At 35.8% G+C, this 23531-nt stretch overlaps 1 protein-coding gene across 1 annotated transcript in view; it reads right to left on the bottom strand.

Moving 5' to 3' along the window:
• Window positions 1–23531, bottom strand: part of nlgn2a (neuroligin 2a) — a 188325-nt gene that overhangs the window by 56696 nt on the left and 108098 nt on the right. The window contains 1 exon segment of the mRNA XM_051115785.1: window positions 6116–6265. Coding sequence (XP_050971742.1) covers window positions 6116–6265 — 150 coding nt within the window.

Below are 23531 nucleotides of genomic sequence, written 5' to 3'. Positions count from 1 at the left end.
ATGTATGAACAAGTGATGGTGTCAAGGCAGTGATGAATGCTGGTGTAGTCTACTTAGGCTTTGTTCAGAAAAACCTGCAGCAGGGTAAGAAAAGACAGGCAGAACTACCTGAAAGGCTAAAGAGAGAGTAAGATGTGTGTGTAAATACGGAATTTATAACTACCCCCCAAGCCCTTTCACTATAAAAACAATGAACTGTAGTTTAGCTAAATTGGATCCAAGAGGGTTTCCAATGCACACACAAACATAGACATTCAATACTAACAAAAGCAGGGATTCAGACATAAATATGAATTAAACTGAGCTCCATAGCTAAGCTAACAGACTTGTGGGTCAGTCGCCAAAACCAATTTAAACAAAACGCATACAACAATTTAAAAGGAGATTTACAGTTCTGTCATCCTCAGACTGACTCTTTCAGCTTTAGATGTGCAATTTAACTACTTATTTGAGTATCCACATCAGTTTCACTAGATATTAATGTTAATAGCACCATAGAGCAGAGTTGGGGTACTTGGACTTGCAGCTTGGACCTGGAATGAAGTAACAGCATAATATTAAGATAAAAAGACGTTGATAAACATCTCCCACTCAAACTCAATTGGTTAAAGACTATGACTCAACTCTACCATACAATACAGGCCAAATGAATAAAATCAGTGAGTAAAATCACATAAAAATGTGATCAAATGTGACGTACGCAATAAAAATGGAAATAAAGGTCATCCAGATTGAAATACGAAACCACCAGATCTAACCGAAGTTTCACTAACAATTTATAATAAGGTTCAACTTACTAAATAGTTTGCATAAAAATAGCTTTTTCATGCATGCTCATTTATAATAGATCAACCTAAAATTAACATTAACCAAATTTTATACATTTTCCAATGCATTACCTAATGCACTACCTAATGTTAACAAATTCAGCCTTTTTGTAAAATGTTACTGATTACTTCACGTAAAGTTTTTGTTTTTTAATTAATTAATTAAGAAAATTATATTTCTTTTCAGTGTGAATATGACTATTTAAGATATATCATAATACAGTGAAAAGGTATTGGTAACACTTTAGTTAACTGCTTTAACATGAAGAATAAACAATACTTCTACAGCATTTATTAATCTTAATATTTAATAATATTAATTTCAACATTTACTAATGCATTATTAAAATCAAAAGTTTTGTTTGTTAACTTTAGTTATTGCACTGTGAATTAACATGAACTAACAATAAACAACTTTTCATTAACTAACATAAATACTGTAATGTATTGCTCATTGTTCATTCATGTTAGTTAATACATTAACGAACATTAACTAATGGAAGCTTATAGCAAAGTCTAACCAACGTATTGATTCAATGGTTGTGACAGGTCAGTAGCTGCTTTGGAGTCTCAGGTCACCCCTGAGACACTTGGCAAAGCCACTCGAATGACTATATAAGAATACATGACCCTGGAGAGTAAGCATAACACAATGTTTATAAGATCTCTGGCAGCTATGAAGTATTAAAAATACTTTCCAATGGCTTATATAATCTTCAAACAACCAACACAACCTTCAAATGACCTGTGCAACTATACAGCTTTTAAATGAATGAATTATGCAATCTTCCTAAAGTCTAAAAACGAAATCGAATTCTTTCGGTTGGATGTGGTTTGACTATAAATTCAATCCATAACTCTAATGAGCAAAGCATCTGTGACTGAACAAGTGACAGACTGTGTGCAGGCCAATGGTTTTATCTAAATTATAGTTTGAGTCACGTCACTCATTCTCATTTCAGATGACGGCCCACGATGATAGAGGATCTGCAATTCCTTGAATCACTGTCGCCTCAATGCTCATATTGCTGGCCTCCATCCAGGCTCATGATAGAAGCTGATAGTGGAAAGGAGGGGCGTGACGACGGAACGATGCTGCCAGGGCATGATGAGATGTGCTGATGTTAATTGTGTCCTGTCACTGCTGCTATAAATCCTGCATCACATCTCTCCTTTGTGGAAGCTTGCATGCACCAGGTGTCCTTGAGGTCCAGGTATGGCACGACACTAATATAATGAGTTAAAGTAAAGCTTGCCTTTTTAATAAGCACTTAGCTAAACTACAGTCTACTAAAGGCGCAACGAAGGGGGACAATATTTTTATATACACTATCATTTACTAAAGTTTGGAGTCTAACATTTTTTTAAGTTTTTGAAAGGAGTCTCCTATAGGCATTTTGCGGGCCTAATCATGCTCGAAAACTCATGAAACTTTGCACACACGCCAAAAGTGGTGAAAATTTACATCTGATATGGGTTTCAGAAGTAGGTGTGGCCAAATGGCTTGATAGCGTCACCTATAAAATTTCAGCGAAGTGCCTCTGTTTCACATACATGTACAAAATTCAGTAGACACATGTAACACACCAATACCTACAAAAAAGTCCCCCGGTACAAAGTCCAAAGCCCAACCGGAAGTCAGTTATTTTGAATTTTCTCTGCAAGTTTTGTGCCATTTTTGCCATTTCAGGCGTTGTATTTAAACAATTTCCTCCTAGAGATTCAAACAGATCAACACCAAATGTAGTCAGTGTAATCTAAAGCCCTCTGTGACATTAAATTGCGAAGATCTTGAGTTTTCATTGAAAGGCGTGTCCATGGTGGCCTGACAAACTTGAAAAAGGAAATTGTTTGATAAGAGTCCTGTTCTAAACACATGCCCATATTCAGTTATAGACATAGCGCCATCTGTTGGCAACAGCAAGTGGCATGTGTTATGCTCTAACGAACTCCTCATAGAGATTTAATAACAACAACATTATAATTGGTCAGTTTAATCTAAAGGCCTTTGCGATGTTAAACTGCAAAGATCTTGAGTTTTCGTTAAAGGGCGTGCCCATGACAGTGTGACAAAGTTTGATGTTTCGCCATGGAAATAGAAGTTGATGTAACTTAACCATACGAAGTCCGATCTGCCCCAAACTTCACATATTCGATATGAGTCCTGGCTGGAGCACATTTAAAGGCCAATATTCAGTTATAATCATAGCGCCACCTGCTGGCAACAGCAAATGGCTTGTTTTACCAAATTAAACATGCAATGTCCAATCAGCACCAAACTTCAACCGTTCGATATGAGTCCTACCCTGAAGACTTCTAAATGCCAACATTCAGTTACAATCATTGCGTCACCTGTTGGCAACAGTATACGTCATGCTTTGCACTAACTCAAACATACCATGTTCAATCTGCACCAAACTGTCAAAGCGTTGGCCTGAAGACTTCTACACGCCAATATCCAGTTATAGCCATAGCACCACCAGCTAGCACCAGGAAGTTTGGCACATATAAATGACTTTCTTCTGTATTCATATTTATTCCTTCTAAATGCATATTGTTCACCGTTCACTGGTTTCATAAAGCCACCAGATGGCGGTGAGCCCAGGTGCGAGGGCCCTTACAACGCTACTTGCAGCTTTAATTTGAAATGGAATTGTTTTATGACATTTTAAATGTCTTTACTGTCAATTTAATGGTGATATAAAAGAATTTATTTCTTTTAAATCCATCTTACTGACCCTGAACAGTATCTCAGATTATATAGTTTACACTTAAACAATAGTCATCTCAATATGGGTTACAGCATTAAACTTGAAATGATACTTCTGTATTAAATACAACCAATAAAACTATGAACACACTAAAAAGCTAAACTGTTTTGAAAACAGCTTAGCTACTATCAAGCTATCAAGTAGTGTCTCTACTTTGAGTAAGCTACTCTGCAACACTGGCCCACGAACAGTTTTATTGCCATTCACATTTATATTTTTATTTAAATAAACAGGTCACCACTAATCCCACTGCGGCTTCACTGCTCATCACACCAGACAGACAGTTTTCATCAATAATGTAGACACACACACACACACACACACACACTCTCTCTCTCTCTGCCTCAATTTAAATTTCTTGTGCTTTGCATTATATCTAGAGGGGAAAGTCTTGAGTCTATGAGAAGACAAACAGCCAGTGAAAGAAAGGCATTCACAAACAAACATAAGCACTCTCTTTTGCTTGGCAGAAGGAACTGAGCTGAGAGGCTGACATCTTTAAGCTTGACTATCTGCACTAAGCTCCAGAGCCAAGTACATAACGCACTAATACGCCAGAGAAAGTCGAAATGCTAAAGCACCACACCCAGGGCCTTAGAAACATCTGACTCAGCCTCAGCCCTTCAGCTGTATTTGTGTGTATGTTATATATTACAAGCATTACGAATACAAACCGGCACCAACTATTCTGCAGTTTAGTAGTAATGCTTTGAACATCTCAAGCGCCTTTCTTTTTTATTTCCTTTTTTTTATTAAGTGCAAATCTAACGGCCGCCTTATCCCCGCTCTGGGCAGTGCCGCAGTTAAAGTAAGAAATGGAAAAATATATTTCTAACTGCCGTGGCCCAATAAAACCGTCAGAGCCAAAGCTAATCTGCATGAATATATCACTCTTCAATATTTCAGTCTTGTAAAATAATAAAAGAGAGAAAGAGAGAGGAAATGAGAAAGGATTTAGCACTTTAACTCAAAAACGCTTTCATAAGACCTCATATTACCTCTAAAAAACTCTTCTGAACTATGCGCATTCTGCTTTGTGGTCAAAACTAATGAAGAAACTCAGTCTAATGACAATAGCAGGAAGCTTCCCCGGAGAGTTATTCTGATCTAGGTTTCACTTTAAATGACTCTTATATAATAAGACCAATTAAGCAGAATTTGACCTATAGCCTGTAATTGCCGCACTGTGGGATCCGCTGGTGCTCTTTTCTGTAGAAAATCAATGGCTCAATTCAACTAGATTTAATCATTAACTAAAAGTTAACTACCTTGACCAGACGGCTAAAAGTGATCCCACATTAGAGTTGTGTAGTCAGAAATATTGGTAGTTAAAGGGATAGTTCACCCAAAAATAAAAATGTTATGTTTATCTGCTTACCCCAGGTCATCCAAGATGTAGGTGACTTTGTTTCTTCAGTAGAACACAAACGTTGCAGTCTATCAGTCACATAATGGCGGTCAATGGGATCCACGGCTTTGAGAGTCAAAACAACATACACGGACAAAACCAAATTAAACCCTGCGGCTTGTGGCGATACATTGAGGTGTTAAGACATCAAACAATCAGTCTGTGCAAGAAGATGAGCAGAATTTATATAATTTTTTTTTACCTCTGATCTAGCTCAATGTCCAACTGTCCTAAGCGCGTTCACAACAGCCACGTGTCAAACGTTGGGAGTCAGTGAAAAGTCAACACTCCTGGATGAGTTTGCGCAAGCAAATGTAACTTTTTAGTTTTTAATCAGCTGCAACAATCAGGATAAGCAGAAGTAATTACCATTTTGAGTAGCTTTCATACCCACAATCTTTGCACTGTGTAAACAATCAGTGATGTATACGCGTGTCAAATCGCTTCTGCACATGCTTTTACTATGCCAGAGCACGCTGACGCTGTTGTGAACATGCTTAGGACAGTTGGACATTGCGGTGGATCACAGACCGATTGTTTCGTGTCTTAACACCTCAATGTATCGTCACGAGCTGCTGGGTTTAATTTGGTTTTGTCTGTGTATGTTTTTTTGACTCTCAGAGCCGTGGATCCCATTGACTGCCATTATATGACTGACAAACTGCAATGGTTTGAGTTAAAAATTTTGTTTGTGTTCTACTGAAGAAACAAAGTCACCTACATCTTGGATGCCCTGAGGGTAAGCAGATAAACATCATGTTTTCTTTTTTGGGTGAAATATCCCTTAAACACACATCTCATTCCCTCTTACCTGCAGAATTTCAATTAGTCATTGACATACAGTTCATATAAACAAAAGCGGTAAAACTTCGGTAAAAATTGGTTCATCAGACAAAAACATGAACAGTCCAAATGAACTGAAATAAAATGACTGCAATAAACAAATAACTGAAATAAAATAAATGAATCCCAAAGCTGCCTGCATAAACATGATATAAAAAGGCGTGAAAAGGCCCAAAGTAATCTAAAAAATGTTATCTGATCTGCCGTACAGAGCAGCTTCTGTGCCTCCTGTGAGTTAATGGGGAAAATAAATGAAGTACACTTACCCAGAACTCCCAGCCTATAGTTCATGGTGACTACAATGACATTCCCATATGCTGCAAGCACACTGGCGTCAAACATGTTTCCGGTTCCTTCCATATAAGAGCCGCCGTGAATGAACAGCATGACTGGTTTCTTCCTGCGGTCACGGATGTCTAAAAAAAGTCAAAATGAGGGGAAAGAGAGTGTTGTGTAAGTGAGAGCTACAGAAAGATTAAATGATGAGTCACTTTGTGCAACTACACATTTTATTTATTTATTTTTTTATCTGAGGGTGATGGTTGGATTCTTTGTTTGAGTGTAAATAGCTAGTTGTTAGGTCACTTTAGACACTGATAAGCTCTTACTCCTCAAGATATAACAACACATACACACACACTCACACACCAAGACAGATGCAGAGGCAGCTGCAATGGAGCGTCGCTATAGTAACTGCCTCAATTTGATTTCCCCATCTACCCAACAGAGGCCATTCCATCAATGTGACTCGCTCCCATTGACTGTTGCCATGGAGATCTACTACACAGACACACATACTTTCACTTTTCTAACCCCTTGACACCTTCAATCACCACCTGAATCTCAGTCGATTTCATTAAAGCAGATAACTGATAAAGTCGGGCGCTCCAAGATGCAGCAGTAGCCAACACACACACACAAACACAAATGAATCCAAGCGTTACTAGAGTAGAGCACCAAACAGACGGTCAGCCAAGAAGGATTATTGACTTATTCGTCCATAAAACACATACGGACATGTACTGTCATACATGACTGGACAAAAACAGATGCTGTGATGTATTTTCGACATGTGTGCTTCCAAGAGCCCTGTGATCCACAAATTTGTTTCAAACATGGTCAAACAGAACACTTTTCCAAAATGCACATGAGCTTAAAATTAAACTCCTGGTGACAAAATATTTTCTGAAACTATATTGTCATTAAAGTGATAGTTCACTCAAAAGTAAAAAAATCGGTCATCATTTACTCCATACTACAGAATTTTCATAGAAATTCATAAAAAATACTATGGCTACCGTCAACAGTTCGGCTACCAGTGATAACAGAATATTATTGGATGAATATTTTTGTGTGAACTATCCTTTTATAATAAAGGAATAATAAAATTAGATTACATTTTAAATTAAATTAACTGAAGATATTTTGTTGCTCATTATAAATTTGGTGGTTGAAAAAAGTTAAACAGACTGATAAATAAAGTGATAGAAAAAATGACAGAACTAAAAACAGATTGGTAGAATGATAGAACAAACAACAGAACTAATGAACGACCGATATAACAAATGATAGATATAACAAACAATAGACAGATAGCATAATATAAAGAATAAATGAGAAATATACTCTAAACAATGCTGGTTGCATTGGGTTATTTTTTAATATTTTTACTCAGGTGCTAGGTAGTTTTCTGTAAATCAGCTGCTGGGTCATTTTTACTGTCAGTACAAATGATGAACCCCCTCACATACCTAACCAGCTCTGGGTCTGTGTACCAAATCAAACTGGTTAAAACATGGTCGTTTTGTGTTAATACCATTAGAAACATTACAAACCATCAACTTTTAGCCAATAAAACCATTAAAAAATAGTTTCCTGTAGTGTGTTTTGGGACAGATTCTATTAGGATTAATTGGTTTTAACAAGCCACCAATAGAAGGTGACCAATTACCAGACCAACAGGGTCCATTACAGTTTCCATTAAAACCACTACCAGTAAACCCATTATAACCAGTAAAACCATTAAAAAGTTGTGATGGTGTCTATTGTTTTTTTCAGCAGGGTTGTTTTACACTTTGTGCATGTGAACTGAATATTAAATAAGTTAGCGATGATAACATAATGTGTACCATGCTGATTTGTACAGAGGCTCAGTAGATTTGCACAAGTCCACTTCCAGAACAAAAATTTACAGATAATGTACTCACACCCTTGTCATCAAGGATGTTCATGTATTTCTTCAGTTGTAAAGAAATCATGATTTTGAGGAAAACATTTCAGGATTTTTCTCCATATAATGGACTGCTATGGTGCCCCGAGTTTGTACTTCCAAATGGCAGTTTAAATGCGGTTATAAACGATCCCAGCCGAGGAAGAAGGAAGACTTATCTAGCGAAATGATTTGTTATTTTCATTTTAAAAATACAATTTAAATACTTTTTTTTAAATCTCAAACGCTCATCTTGTCTTGCTTTGTCTGAACTCTGTGTATTGTGGTTCAAGAAAGTTAGGGTATGTCGAAAAACCTCAATCATATTTTCTCCCTCAACTTCAAAAATCATTTCAAAATCATCCTACATCGCTACAGAAGTACTGACCCAGTCTTTGTAAAGTTAACATGCAAAGAAGATCAAACACCCTTCACAAAAAAAGGTAAAACAGCGATATAGGGTGATTTTGAAGTTGAGGGAGAACATGAGATGGGAGGTTTTCAACATACTCTAACTGTCATGAAGTTCAGGCAGAGCAAGACGAGACGATTGACATTAAAAAGTATATAAATTATATTATTTCTATAAAAACAAATGATCGTTTAGCTAGATAAGGCCCTTCTTCCTCGGCTGGGATCGTTTACAACCACATTTGGGATTGTTTGAAACTGCATTTAAATTACATTTTGGAAGCAAACTCGGGGAACCATACCAGTCCATTATATGGAGAAAAATCCTGAGATGCTTTCCTCAAAAAACATAATTTCTTCACGACTGAAGAAAGAAAGACATGAACAACTTGGATGACAAGGGGGTGAGTACATTATCTGTAAATTTTTGTTCTGGAAGTGGACTTCTCCTTTAACAAGCCTAAACAGACAGCGAATGAGAGAGAGATTGACTGATCGTGTGCGATTACTTGTGTCTGTCCTTCAGACCGAGTCATGTACTGTATATTTGTGAAAATAGGTTGTCATTTCCAAGGAAATCTCTGTCTTAGCTTCAGCTCCCACGAAACAAATGCACAATCACCACTGAAATACGATGCAACATCACTGTAATATTTAAAAAATGTATACATGAGCTCCACTGACTACAATTGGAGCATTATTGGTCTAGCGTCCTAGCTGTGGCTGTGCTATGGGTTGATTTGATGGGTTAAAACTGAAACCTAAATTTCTGACAGATGAGATTGCATGAGGTGAAGCTAATTTTGATGTAACTTTTTAATCATGAATATATATGATTGTGATTTAATGAACAGCGTACTGATACCAGTTTCTTCCTACAGATTTCCACTGGCTGCTGTTGCTGCACCTGTCATGACCTAAAACATTTATTGAATGTTTTTTTTTAAAATTTATGATTGTAAAAGACTGACTTGCCATTGAACAAAGATACTATATATGAACTGTTTCTGTTTTATATATAACAGAGATTTCTATCTATCTATCTATCTATCTATCTATCTATCTATCTATCTATCTATCTATCTATCTATCTATCTATCTATCTATCTATCATCTAGCGGTGGTTGGAGGAAAAAGTTATCTAGCCATCATAAACTTCTGGTGTTTAAAAACATGAATTGTATTGCAGTTCCTAATAGTACCTAATACCCACTGGCTAGTAATCTTTTATTATTTACTCTCCAAAGCTTTTTTTTACCTGCATTTATTGTTTTATGGATGTTAATTTTGGACCCTGTGCATTCACATTATCACATACCCCCCAGAGACAGCATTCAAAAACTCAGTCACTACTGTAGATCTGTGTTCACCTTGATTTATTTTCAACCTGTTTTTGCTCTTTTTCCTCACTGCCTCTCTCTAACCCTTTTAATAGATTCATTTTAAGTCTCAATGTGTTCTGTCTTATAACCACCAAAACATCCTGTTCTTTTATTTTGCCCCCTGGTGTCCTCGCGTCCTCACATTCAAACGCCGCAAACATACCGTAAAATGGGCATACAAAGGGAGGGCGAGCAGGTCTGCAAGCACACTGAGAAATGGAGGGAGAGATAGAAAGACAAGGAGATTAGAAGGGAGGAAACTGGGGCCGATATTGAGGAAAAGTAGGAGAGGGCGTGAAAGGGAACGATCTAAAAAAAAACCCAAAACAAAGGAACATGCATACTCAGATAGAGAGGCCCACAGGAGCTTGCTGCTCACCTCTGATCCTCTCATGCAGAACGGAGACAATGGTGTGATTAGAAACAAACTTGTGTTTACTGCTCAGCGCGTTTGCATGTGTGTGGGTGAACCCACAAACACGTACACATTCTGCCATTATGTCCCTCTGATGGTGGGGAGCCTCTATCTCTTGTGTGAACTTAATTAGCTCTGAATCCATTAGACACAGCCACATAGACAATTCCTTCCTCTATTCTCCTGTCACCCGCATCCAATTAAACTGGTGCTAAAACACAATGGCATATTTCTCACTTGAGACAACTCGGCCTGATAGGCTGGCTACCAAATACCATCATAGCTAGTGCTTGTAAATTTAGTGTTTACTAGAGCAAATTCCAAAAAATTGCGGTTTTAAACATATAAATATGAAATATTTCTTTTTTTGTGTGGGTTTATTTGGTTTTGTATATAAATTTGATTGACACCCCATGACTGACAGGACAAAATACTCATAGTCCATTAGTATGTATTATGTTGGCTTAGTTTTTATAGACCTTATGGACAGAGCAGAATGATAGTTAGAATGATAAACAGGTAGAATGATAGATGGACCGATAAAAAGAAAGATGGTTGGATGGACCAATAATAAGATCAATGGATGGATAGATGGACCAATAACAAGATGGATGGATGGACCAATTAAAAGAAAGATGGATGGATGGATGGATATAGAAAAAATGACAGATGGACAGATGGATGGACAGATTTAATTAAATAGCAAAAAAGAAAGATGGATGGACGGATGGACCAATAAAAAGAAAGATGGGTGGATTTGTAGTTGGATAATAGATAGATAGATAGATAGATAGATAGATAGATAGATAGACAGAGATTAAATATAATTAAATAACAAAAAAGAAAGTTGGATTGATCTGTAGTTGGATAAATAAAGAAAGATGGAGATGGATGGGTGGATGGATGGATGGATGGATGGATGGACAGATTGAAAAAAAAGATAGATGTATGAATGAATGGATAAATAAAAAGAAAAATGGATGGATGGATGGACAGATGGAAAAAGAAAGATGGATGAATAGACCAATAAAAAGAAAGATGGATGATGGAGCGATAACATGAAAGACGGATGAATGGACCAATAAAAAGAACGATGGATGAATGGATGGATGGATGGATGGATGGATGGATTGTTAAATAGTCAGATGGATGGATGGACCAATTAAAAGAAAGATGGATGAATGGATATAGAAAGAGTGACAGACGGATGGATGGATGGACGGACAGACAAATTGATTAAATTTATTTAAATAGCAAAAAAGAAAGATGGATGGATAGACCAATAGAAAGAAAGATGGATAGATTTGTAGTTGGATAAATAAAAAGAAAGATGGATGGATGGATGGATGGATGGGCCAATAAAAAGAAGAATGGATGGATGGATAAATGATAGATAGATAGATAGATAGATAGATAGATAGATAGATAGATAGATAGATAGATAGATAGATGGACAGATAGATAGATAGATAGATGGATGAATGGATGGATGAATAGACCAATAAAAAGGAAGATGGATGGATGGAGTAGTAAAAAGAATGATGGATGGATGGACCAATAAAAAGAAAGATGTAAGGATGGACAGACAGATATAGAATGACAGACGGACAGACAGACAGACAGACAGATAGATAGATAGATAGATAGATAGATAGATAGATAGACAGATAAACTTCACTTTTTTGTTATTTAATTTAATCTATCTATCTATATATCTATCTATGACCTTGGAGTTGCTAGCATCATGTTCTACTGTTAATTTTAAGTTTAAGAAACGATAAACACTATAATCAAAACATATATAAAAAATGTATAATAAGATCCAGTACCAGAACTGGCAAAATCCTGTTTTTCTGTCATACATTTCTAGAGGATTACCTGAGATTGCTGCTATTTTTGCGGACGGTTAAGCAAGAGTTACTTTTCTTGGTTATAAAAACCGTAATGCCAAATCAACATAAAACTCAGCTATTACAGCTGTGGAAATTAACTCTGATTTTCTTCAGTCTCTGAGTCACGTTGTTACACTGAATGAAAGAAGATACACCACATGACTGAAAGAACGAAGAAGAGCAAATGAGAAGAGGGAGACTGAGAGAGATTACAGGAGGGAGCTTTTGGTGAGGTGGCGGGGGTTTGAAGAAGCAGAAAACAGGGCATTTGAGAGACTGACAATCAACATTTAGACTACAGGCTGCAGTCAGACTGTCTCTCAGTGTCTCTTATATGTGGATCAATATCATAAAGAGCACTCTGTAGGACGGAGATGGAGAAAAATATTGCTCCTATTATGAATGCTGTCTTGCTGTCTTTAAGTGCACATATGTAGACGGCACACATGCACCATTTTATATCACATACATTTACATGCAAAAGAAAGTTCTAGCATTGTTTCTTCACCCTTGTCCCATTCATACACGCTGTTCTTTTCTGTACAACTGAATTAGACATTGACTATTAAATGTCATGCTCCAGAAAATGTTGGAATTTTCATTTTGGGGTGAACTATTCACCTACACTCATTTAAGCACAGCAGCAGTGTTTGTAAGTGATCTCTGTTTCTCTGAATTCAAGACAGAAGAATCTTGATACTAAAAGAGAGGGAGGGGGCCAAATATAGTGAAGACGAGAGAGAAGGTTTTTTTTCTCTGAAACAAAGACCCCCCTATCTTCTCATCCCCACGGCCTCTTTATACATCCACAGAAACAAAAGAACTATTCATCTTATTTCTAATCTCCTACTATTGGACTTATAGACTCCATCACTTCTTTCTGTACACTTGTTTTCACTTTTGTTTTTTCCACATTTTTATTTTCCAGTATTCACCACATCCTCCCCCATGTTCTATCCATTTCAAAAATATACATCACTTAAAAATGAAAATTCTGTCATTTTACATTCACTCTTATGCTTTTATATTTTTCTGTAGAACACACAAGGATAATTTTCACACTCTGTTTTTCCCATACATTTGTAGAGCTTCATGTCTTCAAAAAAAACAAAACAAAACAAAAAATACTATAAAATGAGTCTATAAGACTGTATAACAGCACAAAATAAAAAAATCAAAAAGGTTATTGCAGCTTATATAAAAAAAAGAAGTCAGAATTGCGATACAAACTCGCAATTTTGACTTTTTTTAGAACTGCATGTTACAAACTCACAACTGAGAGAAATAAGGTCTGAATTGCGAGACAAACTCATAAGCATGACTTTGTTGTCAGATTTGCATGATATGAACTAAAAAGTCAGAAAAGAGAAAAGTAAATAAATAAAGTCATAAAAGTATTCTAACTTTTTTTCTCAGAATTGTGAAATATTGACTATAATTGTTAGTTATAAAGTCCAATTTTGAGGGTAAAAAAGATTCTGACTTTACAACTTGCAATTGCATGTTATAAAGTCAGAATTGCAGAATTCTGAGAAAAAAGGTCAGAATTGAGTTTATATCTTGTAATTCTGACTTTATAACTCGCAATTGTGTTTATATCTCACAAATCTAAAAAAAAGTCAGAATTGCAAGTTTATATCATGCAATTCTGACTTCATTTCTCAAAATTGCAAGCTTATATACCACAATTCTGAGAAAACAACTCTGAGTTGTGATTTTGCATAATTACAAGATGTAAACTAGCAATTGCAAGAAAAAAAAAGTCAGAATTGTAAGATAAAAAGTCATAAATACCTTTTTAAATTTTTTATTCAGTGGCACAAACTAATAATTCTACACAACTCATACAACATTTTTTGAACTCTACATTGTAAAATTTTTCTCTAGTTTCAACTTAAAAACTGCCATAAAATTGTATGATTTTAAGTTAAATCAACTTTCAGCTAATTTAAACACATTTTATTGTAGTGAGTTGAAATGACTTGCATTTTTAAGTTGATTTAACTTAAAATTTTAAGGCAGCTGCAAGACGTAAGTTTTTAAGCTAAAAATGGTTAAAAAGTTTTTTTTTTAATCATCTAACAATCATCTAACAACAGTTATTAAGTGTTTCCTTAAAAGGCATATTATTAGTGAATAATGACTTAAATATTATTTTCTACGCAAGAAGTTACCATATGGCTTCAGAAGTCTTGGAATATAGCACACAAATCATATGAACCACATTTATGTTGCATTTACACTGTTTTTTGGTCATTTTTGGAGCTTGACAGTTGTGGTTCACGTGGCTACTATGAACTTCATAAAATTTTCATATAAAGAAAACTAGGGTGAACTATCTCTTTTAAATCTTTCTCATGCTATCACGCGGCACTCGTCTTTCGCTCTCTCTCTCTCTCCTTGACTTCTTACTGGGCTTCCAAAATAGCATGCTTAAATTGAGCTGACTTGATTTGTTTTTATTTAAAGAGGATCAATTACTGAGATCTAGTCACGCAGGAGTTCTTCAACCGTGAATAACAACCATGCACATTAACACACACCCAAATCGACCACACACGAACTACCACACAAAAGCACATATGAAGGCCTCATTTTTCAATTCTTTTCTTGCTCATTATTTTTCACCCTCATTCTTCTTCTGCTGCTTCTTTTCCCCCACTCCCTCTCTTCTCTTTCTCCATTGCACGCTCGCTCTTGTTTATTTCAGGATAATGGCAAGACCAACAATAATAGACTGGACTCTCCTGGCAGTCGTTGTGGGAATGCATGTGTGCGTGGAGAGGGTGTCCTAATTTAACCTCGTTAAGTCCCTGTCTCCCCTTTCTCCATAAACTTCCCCTCATCCAGCAAGCCCCATTTAATTGGCAGTGAATTCTGGGGGAATCTGAATGGCGGGCCGCTTGACTGGACGAGGTTCATTAAACCTATCTCCATCCTCCTCTCATTTAGATTACGGAGAACCGCTGTGAAGAGTACCGCTGTCTGGCCTGTTGACAAGAGAGAAGCATCACTGACTGGTGAACCAGAAAAAAACACAGCATCCTGTTCAAGCCTGTGATTGCAGCCCACATGAATTTGCTTTTAGGATTCAGTAGTTCTGTACTGAGAAATGAGGGAGAAAAAAAAGTTTCAGAGAAAACTTATCTGCAAGTACTGTAGGGTAAATGAGATTTATTATGTGAAATGATTGGCAATTTATATATATATATATATATATATATATATAAATACAAGCACATCCATGTATAGATTTAAGAGAAATATGCTATTTATGTACAAAATGTTTTTTTATATATAATATAAATGTTGGGAGTAAATGACGACTACTATGTTCATTATTACATCCAGCAACACAACACCTCAGTCGCTCAATCTGAGATATTCTTGTCTAACTTACTTAACTTGGCTTGATTTGAAAAAGGGGATATTGTTTTTACAGATTAATTAAAAACCACTGCATGGATTTTTATCATTATAGGGCAGATTTGTACATACACTGCCAACACACATTAATGTTCGAACAACATGAAAAAGTGAACTTAGCATCCGATGACCCCTTTAAATAAACGATGGTCTTTTATTTTTTAAAGAATCTTGAAAAAAAGTATCACAGGTTCCGACAAAATATTACGCAGCACAACTGTTTTCAACATTAATAATCAATCAGCGTATTAGAATGATTTCTGAAAAAAAATGTGACACTGAAGACTGGAGTAATGATGCTGGAAATTCAGGTTTGCATCACAGAAATAAATTACATTTTAAAATATATTCACACAGAAAACACTTATTTTACACTAAAATAACATTTCACAATATTACATTTTTTCTGAATTTAAATAAACAATCAAATAAATGCAGCCTTGATGAATATAAGACACTTCTTTAAAAAAACATTAAAAATCTTAGCGATCCCAAACTTTTGACCGGCAGTCTATATATTACATTGTAGATGATATTGTAAAAGAAGTGTAAAGGTGATCTCTGACAAAATTTTTATAAAAGGTTTATACAGTGCCATTGCTTTTATATATTCTTAACGGGTAAAAAAAAATGATTTTTTTTACATCACTTACCTGTACATTAAATGATTTTATAGCTAAACGATAGTTAAATTACAATTAGTGACTTTTAAAAACATTTTAGTAATACATATTAAATAATGTATAATTTAAATAAAATAATAAGACATAAATAAATAATACAAATACTGTATATTTGTATTATTTTATGGATCAATGACTGTTAAATAAAATGAATGAATTCAAATGAATAAAAAAGAGCAAGCAGGTGTGTCCAAAGTTTAACTGTACTCTATATTGCACCCTCTTTCAATTAAAGACTATAAAACTTAAGATATATGCCTTCTGAAACACTTTAGAAGTTGTCTATTGAGAATAATAAAAGAAAGCCTGAAGGAATCAGCGACGGCAAGAGTGAGAGCAACGCAATATCTGTGGTTGCGCCCCAGCATATTTATTACTAATCAATACATTTGAATGTTGGAGATGCTGAGTACGCTGCTGTTTCCATCTTTGAAAATGTCTATGGAAAAGCTCACTGGTGAAACTCAAACATGAATTATTCTATTACAATGTCACTGTGATTTGATCAACACTTGCTCTCTCTCTCGCTCTGTCTTTCCCTGCCAGCTCGTCTAACCTGCTCTCTTAGACAGAGATCTGACGTAAGTAGGACATACCTCTCTTTCTCGCTCTCTCTCTGCTAATGGTTGTATAGGTAAGTGAATCTCTTCTTTTATTCTGTTATTTCTGCCTTTAATGTTTCTGTCAGGCAATTTTTCCAGTTCAACTCTTTTTTCTTTCTTGATAGTTTTTTCCCTCACTTTACATCGTCTAACCTACAAAATGAACAAGCAGTAGATGTTGTTTTGCGGTGTAATGTACAGGTAATGTGTGGGTGGTGTGGTTTACCCCTAGGGGGTGCTGTAGGGCTCAGCGCTCTGTGGTTGAGGGATCATGGAGGTAGGGCACTAATGCTAATGAAAGAGAACATGCGAATAGTTAGACGTCAGCACACATCAGTGCCTACAGGGCAAACACACACACACACACAGTAAGACAGACAGAAATGCAGTGAACTGTAGAACAGAGAAAAAAGTAATATTAGGGATCGCAGGTATTCTGTTGATAGCAAAAAAACTGTTAATTATTTGTATTTTATGGCTGATAACATACAAATGGGTGATATTACAATTATTTACATCTATCAAACAAAGAATCGCGATTAACTGCATACAAAATAAAAGTTTGAGTTTGCCTAATATATGTGTGTGCACTGTGTAATTATTATATATAAATACACACAAATTAATGTACATATTTAAGAAAAATATGTTATGTACAAAATGTTTTTATTTATATATAAATTATATAAAAATGATAATAAATACATATATTTGTAAATATTTTTTAAATATATACATGAATGTGTTTGTATTCATATATTCATAATAATTACACACAGTACACACACACATATATTAGGCAAACTCAAACTTTTATTTTGTATGTGATTAATCGCGATTAATCGTTTGACAGCCCTAAAATTATTTTTTTATTTTGACAAAATTAAAATAATGTCAATTAATCATTTTAAATGCTATAACTGAATTTAGGCAAATGGATCATTTTGACAACTGATGGGACATTGACCATTAACAGTGGTATTTATTATTATTATTATTAGACACTGCTGTTCAAAAGTTTGTGATCAGTAAGATTTTTAATGTGGTTTTTTTGTTTCTTATGCTCATCAAGGCTGCGTTTATTTGATCAAAAATCCAGAAAAAAAAACAGTAATATTGTGAAATATTTTTTATTGTAAAATAACTGTAATTTATTCCTGTCATGCAAGCCTGAATTTTCAGCATAATTACTCCTGTCTTCGGAGTCACGTGATCCTTCAGAAATCATTCTAATATGCTGATTTATTAAAAACAGTTGTGCTATTTTGTTGGAACTTTTTTTTTTCAGGATTCTGCATTTATTTAAAATAGAAATATTTTGTAACAAGATAAACTACCATTAAAAATATTGTGGTCAGTCCTTTTTTTTTTAAAAGAAATTAATACTTTAATTCACTGCGGATGTGTTAAATTGATAGAAAGTGATAGCAAAGACTTATATTGTTAGAAAAGATTATTTTGAATAAATGGTGTTCTTTTAAACTTTTTTATTTATCAAATAATCCTGAAAAAAAAAGTATCACAGATTCCAAAAAATATTAAGCAGCACAACTGTTTCTAACATTAATCATATAAGTAATAAATCAGCACATTAGAATGATTTCTGAAGGATCATGTGACACTGAAGACAGGAGTAATGGCTGATGAAAATTCAGCTTTGCATCACAGGAATAAACTACATTTTAAACTATATTAAAATTGAAAACCATCATTTTAAACTGTAGTAATATTTCACAATATTCCTGTTTTTCTATAATAAATTCTTTAAAGAATATTACTGATGCCAACATTTTGAAAAGCAGTGTATATGTAGTTTCATTTCCTCCATTTGCTGTCAAGTTGCCAGTGTTGGTATTGATAACTAAAGCTAAATCTAAAACAAAACATATTAAAAATAACTTTCTTTAATTGAAATAAAGATGAAATATACCTGAAATTAAAACTAAAATAAAATAAGTTAAAATTGAAATACTAGAATTACTAAAACTGAAACAAAAAATTTAATAAAAAACCCAAAAGCACATAACAAAATTACTAATACAAAATAAAATAAAAAAAGAAAACTAAAAATATAAAAAACGGAATTCAAAATATCAATAAATACTATAACAGTATATAAATGATACTAAAGTAACACTGATTCTCACTCTATGCATCTTGTCAAACTTGTGTTTCTTTTTTTGGTTGGCTCTTCACAAAAATTTCTTGCGTTTGTGGTTTCATATCTCACAATTTCAACTTTATTTATCATTTAGGATATCATTTCTCCTTACTTATCTCAAAATTGCAATAAAAGGGGACTCCAAAAAGATTGGTGCCCCAGGGCCTTGCAGGACCAAAATTTGTCCTTGAACAGAGATCTGAAAATTTGTTTAGAAAAACTGAGAAAGAGAGAGAGAGAGAGAGAGAGAGAGAAAGAGTGAGGGATCGGCAAAGTGCAAGAGAACATGACGGATCGCTCTCTAGGTGATTCCAGCTCAGCACCTTCATCAGACACAGCATAAATGCACGAACACAAGCACACACACACACACACATACTCACATACGCGCACACATCACAGTCTGTGTCACACAATCAAACCTAACGGGAACTGTGTGTGTGTGTGGTTGTGTGCGCGTTCAGGTCGACAGCAAATCTATTGCTTGCAGGAGTGTGTCGGCAGTTCTGTGGCACTACAGTTCTAATGATGAATGTATGTGCAGTCCTGAACGCTGTAGAGGTTACAGAACATCTCATCTTGAGGTGTCAACAACAGCAAAGTTTTCATAGTTTTCACAGGTCTCTTTGCAAACTTAAACTATGCTACTTCTTATTATGCTGCATAAACATTTTGCTACAGTATCGAGTAGGCAGTATTAGACTTAGATGTCAAATATCAAAAAATATTGAGAATGTTGTCAATTAGGCCTAAATCTGGAAGTAAACTCTGACAGATGTGCCTTTTAGCTCAAGTAAATAAGCAAGCAAATCTATATGCTGTGGGATCATCCTGCTTGTACAGATTTGCATTTGATGTCAGTTTATCTTTATCTGAAGGATTGCTGTCCTGCCTTCATATACAGCACGTCTTCCCATGTTAACTAAAATTAAATCTAAAACTTTAAATGCTAACACTTTACAGTAATGTTCATTAGTTAATATTAGTTAACTACATTAGTTAACATGAACTAAGAATGAACAATACTTCTACAGCATTTATCTTGATGTTAATTTCAACATTTACTAATGCTTTATTAAAATCACAAAATTTTTAACGTCAAATTTACTGTAAAAAATGGCAGCTGTGGTTGCCAGAATTTTACTGTAAAAAATACGGTAGCAACGTTTTAAGTTTTACGTTTGTAACTTAAATTTACATTTAAATATTGTAATTTCATTCAAATGATATAATGTACCAACCCATTGAAGTGAAATCTGTTTTGTACCTTTGTAATACACTGATAACCACCTGTCACACCCCTGAACTCTTTCTATTGGTTTTTACCTCTTGCGCCCATATATGGTTTTCCTGTTCCTGCCCTCATTATGTCATTATTAGTTATCCTTGTACCACCTGTGTCTTAATTAAGTTCATTGTGATCACCTGTCTTTGTAAGTTGGTTTCAGTTCAGTGTTTGTCGTCCGATCTTGTCTATGTGTGCGTGTTTCCTGCCCTGCTTGTGGATTTAGCCGTTTGAAATATATTAAAGACTTTTGATTTCATTGACCTTCGTCTTCGTGCTTATCCTTCACACGTAGTTGTGACAGAAGACCAAACCTATAAAAAAAAAAAAGTTTGCGGCATGCTTACCCCGTGTTTTATTTTTCGTTTTGATCAGTGTTTTATTTTAATTTTTTTCCTTTATGAATGATCCTGCTGTCCTCGTCCTCCTGCTGGAGCAGGGGGACCGCTCTCTTGAGGACCACACCGAGGACTGTGTGTTTCTGGCCAACTACACGCAACAACCGCCTTTGCTCTTTCTATTTTGCTGGACTGAACACCACCATACGAGCCCAGCTGTCCGGGGAAGGGTCCTCGTGAGAGCCTCGCCACCTTCATTGCGTGGGTGCTGATGTCCTGTGAGTCATCGGTGACTGTGGACTATGCAGACGACGACACCAGCCCCACTCAGGACCCAGAGCCCAGCCCACCATCACCCTCCTACGCGGAGCTGCCCGAGCCCAATGCAGACGGAGAGCCAAAGCCCGCCGCGACACATGAGCCATCGCAAAGGAGAATGACTGAGCCAAGGATCGCCACGGAGCTAGAGCCCGACATGTCTGATCAGGTGTGCCAGCAACGAAGCCCGCCGCGGAGGAGATCACAGTGGGGCATGAGGGCGTGGAAGGAAGCCCTGCCCACTGCACCACCACTGGGGGTGAGCAAACACTGGACTCTGGAGATTTAATTGACTTTGTTTGTGAGTTACCAATCCTCTTTCCATCATCTTCTGAACTATTGAACTGAGAAGAACACCCATTCTGCTGGATTTTGTTAGTCCCTCTGCTCACCCTCAGCCCACCATCTGTGGCGGGTGCTTGGCGCTGGTCTGCCCATCTCCAGCTCCATTCGCATCGAGTCTGGAGGATCCTTCGACTCCGCCTCCAGCCTCCGAGGCCCAGATTCCACAACCCGGCGGCTCCACCATGGCTTCCAGCTCCCTCGTCTTCACCAGAGCCCGTCAGTCTACCAGCTCCACCGGGCTCCTTCGTCCCTCCAGCTCTGCCTTGGTTAGCCCTCCCCCTAACTCCACCTCGGGACGGCAGTGCCTCGTCCTTTTGTCCCTCATGCTCTGTTGGACTCCTCCTTCCCTCCAGCTCCACCTCAGTCCTCTGTTGCTCCACCGTCTTCTCCACCGTGGGCCACCATCATGGCTGCGGCCTGGCTCCTCCTGCTCCAAGTGCCTCCTGTCTTCTCCCTGGTTCCTCCCTCCATCACCTGTCTTTGTAAGTCTTTGTAAGTTGGTTTCAGTTCAGTGTTTGTCATCCGGTCTCATCTGTGTACGTGTGTTCCTGCCCCACTACTGCAAAATTACATGCAATGTCCAGTACAGTTATTTATTTATTTATTTATTTACCATATATTGTAGTGGAACTTACTTTTTTACTGTAGCATTTCTACAGTTTTTTTTTAAATTCACTGTTATTTTTTACAGTTAATGCACTGTGAACTAACATGAAAAAACAATGAACGACTGTATTTTTACTAACTAACATTAACAAAGATAAATAAAAACAGTGAAGTAAATGTATTGTTAATTGTTCGTTCATGTTAGTTAATGTTTTGTCAACAAATGACACTTTATTGTAAAGTGTTACCACTAAAACATTTTAAAATGGCTTTACTTAATGTAAATAAAAATGAAAAAAACAAAAACAAAAAACAAATGTAATACTTTTAAAATATAACTGTTAAACTTAATATAACTATTAAACTCAAAATAATAAAATTAAACATACAAATATTTTAAAAAATTAAATAAGTGCTGTCAAATGATTAATCACAATTAATCACATCCAAAATAAAAGTTTTGTGTACATAATATATGTATGTGTACTGTGTATATTTATTTTGTATATATAAATACACATACATGCATGTATACATTTAAGAAAAATATGTTATTTTTATATATTAAAACATATTTATATTAAATTTCAGGTGCATAAATATATACTTGTAAATATTTTCAAAATATATACTGCATGTGTGTGTATTTATATATGTGATGTGATCTAGGAAAACCCAACACATGGTAAAATTTTACCTTTTTTTAGGTTTCAATGCCATTTGAAAGCTTTTCCAAAACTGTTTTTATTTTGTCCATAGCTTGAACGTAATAACAGTTATGACTATCTTAAGTTGGCTGATAGTGATGATTTTCAGGAATGGAATTTTGAGAAAGACTGGTTTAAAGTGAGATGGGTTTCACTTTTACTTCACAGGTTTAACGAGAGTTGTCTGTCAAGTCAGGAGCGCTATACCGCATCATTACACCAACAGACTAATGTCTGTTTATGATGGGCATAGTCTCCGAACTTTTGATCACCCCTTGTATGTTTAGATAGCACGAATAATGCTCCCTACATTGTAGTAAATGTGAGAGCAGCACTACTGTGCATAAAACGACTGTCATCAGACTCCTCCTCTTTAGCACTTTCATCATCCGATCCTTCATCTCTGGATGTGAAATAGTCCATTATAACATCATTTAGGAATGGACCCTTATGACTGGTTTTGTCCAGGGTCACATTTATAAGACATACTATTTAAAACAGTGACTGATTTATATGATCCTCCAAATGACAATAAACTGCACTAGAAAATTAATTCTGTTATATGGACAACTATAAAAAAAACAGGCAGCAATTGGGGCAAGAAGTTAATATCCAACTGCTGTCAAACGCACCATCCCAATCTAGCTTTGCTAGGCTGAACTACACAAAGTTGTTCTGTCGTACTCTGGTTGAAGTGTGTTAATTCCCTCAACCAATCAGCCGCTGATTGCTGTTGCTGCAGTAGTTTTGTTTGTGCTAATGTGTTTTGTAAATCAGGGTAACCATCCGTGAAAGACTTGTTCAGTAACCAATGAAGAACACAAACAATTTCTACTAAACGATAGAGCTTTACTGAAATTTAGCAGTCATGCCAATATGTTATGATTTAATGATACTAAAAA

This window comes from Labeo rohita, chromosome 7 (assembly GCF_022985175.1).
Source record: "Labeo rohita strain BAU-BD-2019 chromosome 7, IGBB_LRoh.1.0, whole genome shotgun sequence".
NCBI lineage: Eukaryota > Metazoa > Chordata > Actinopteri > Cypriniformes > Cyprinidae > Labeo > Labeo rohita.
This window is presented reverse-complemented; position numbering and strand designations above follow the sequence as displayed.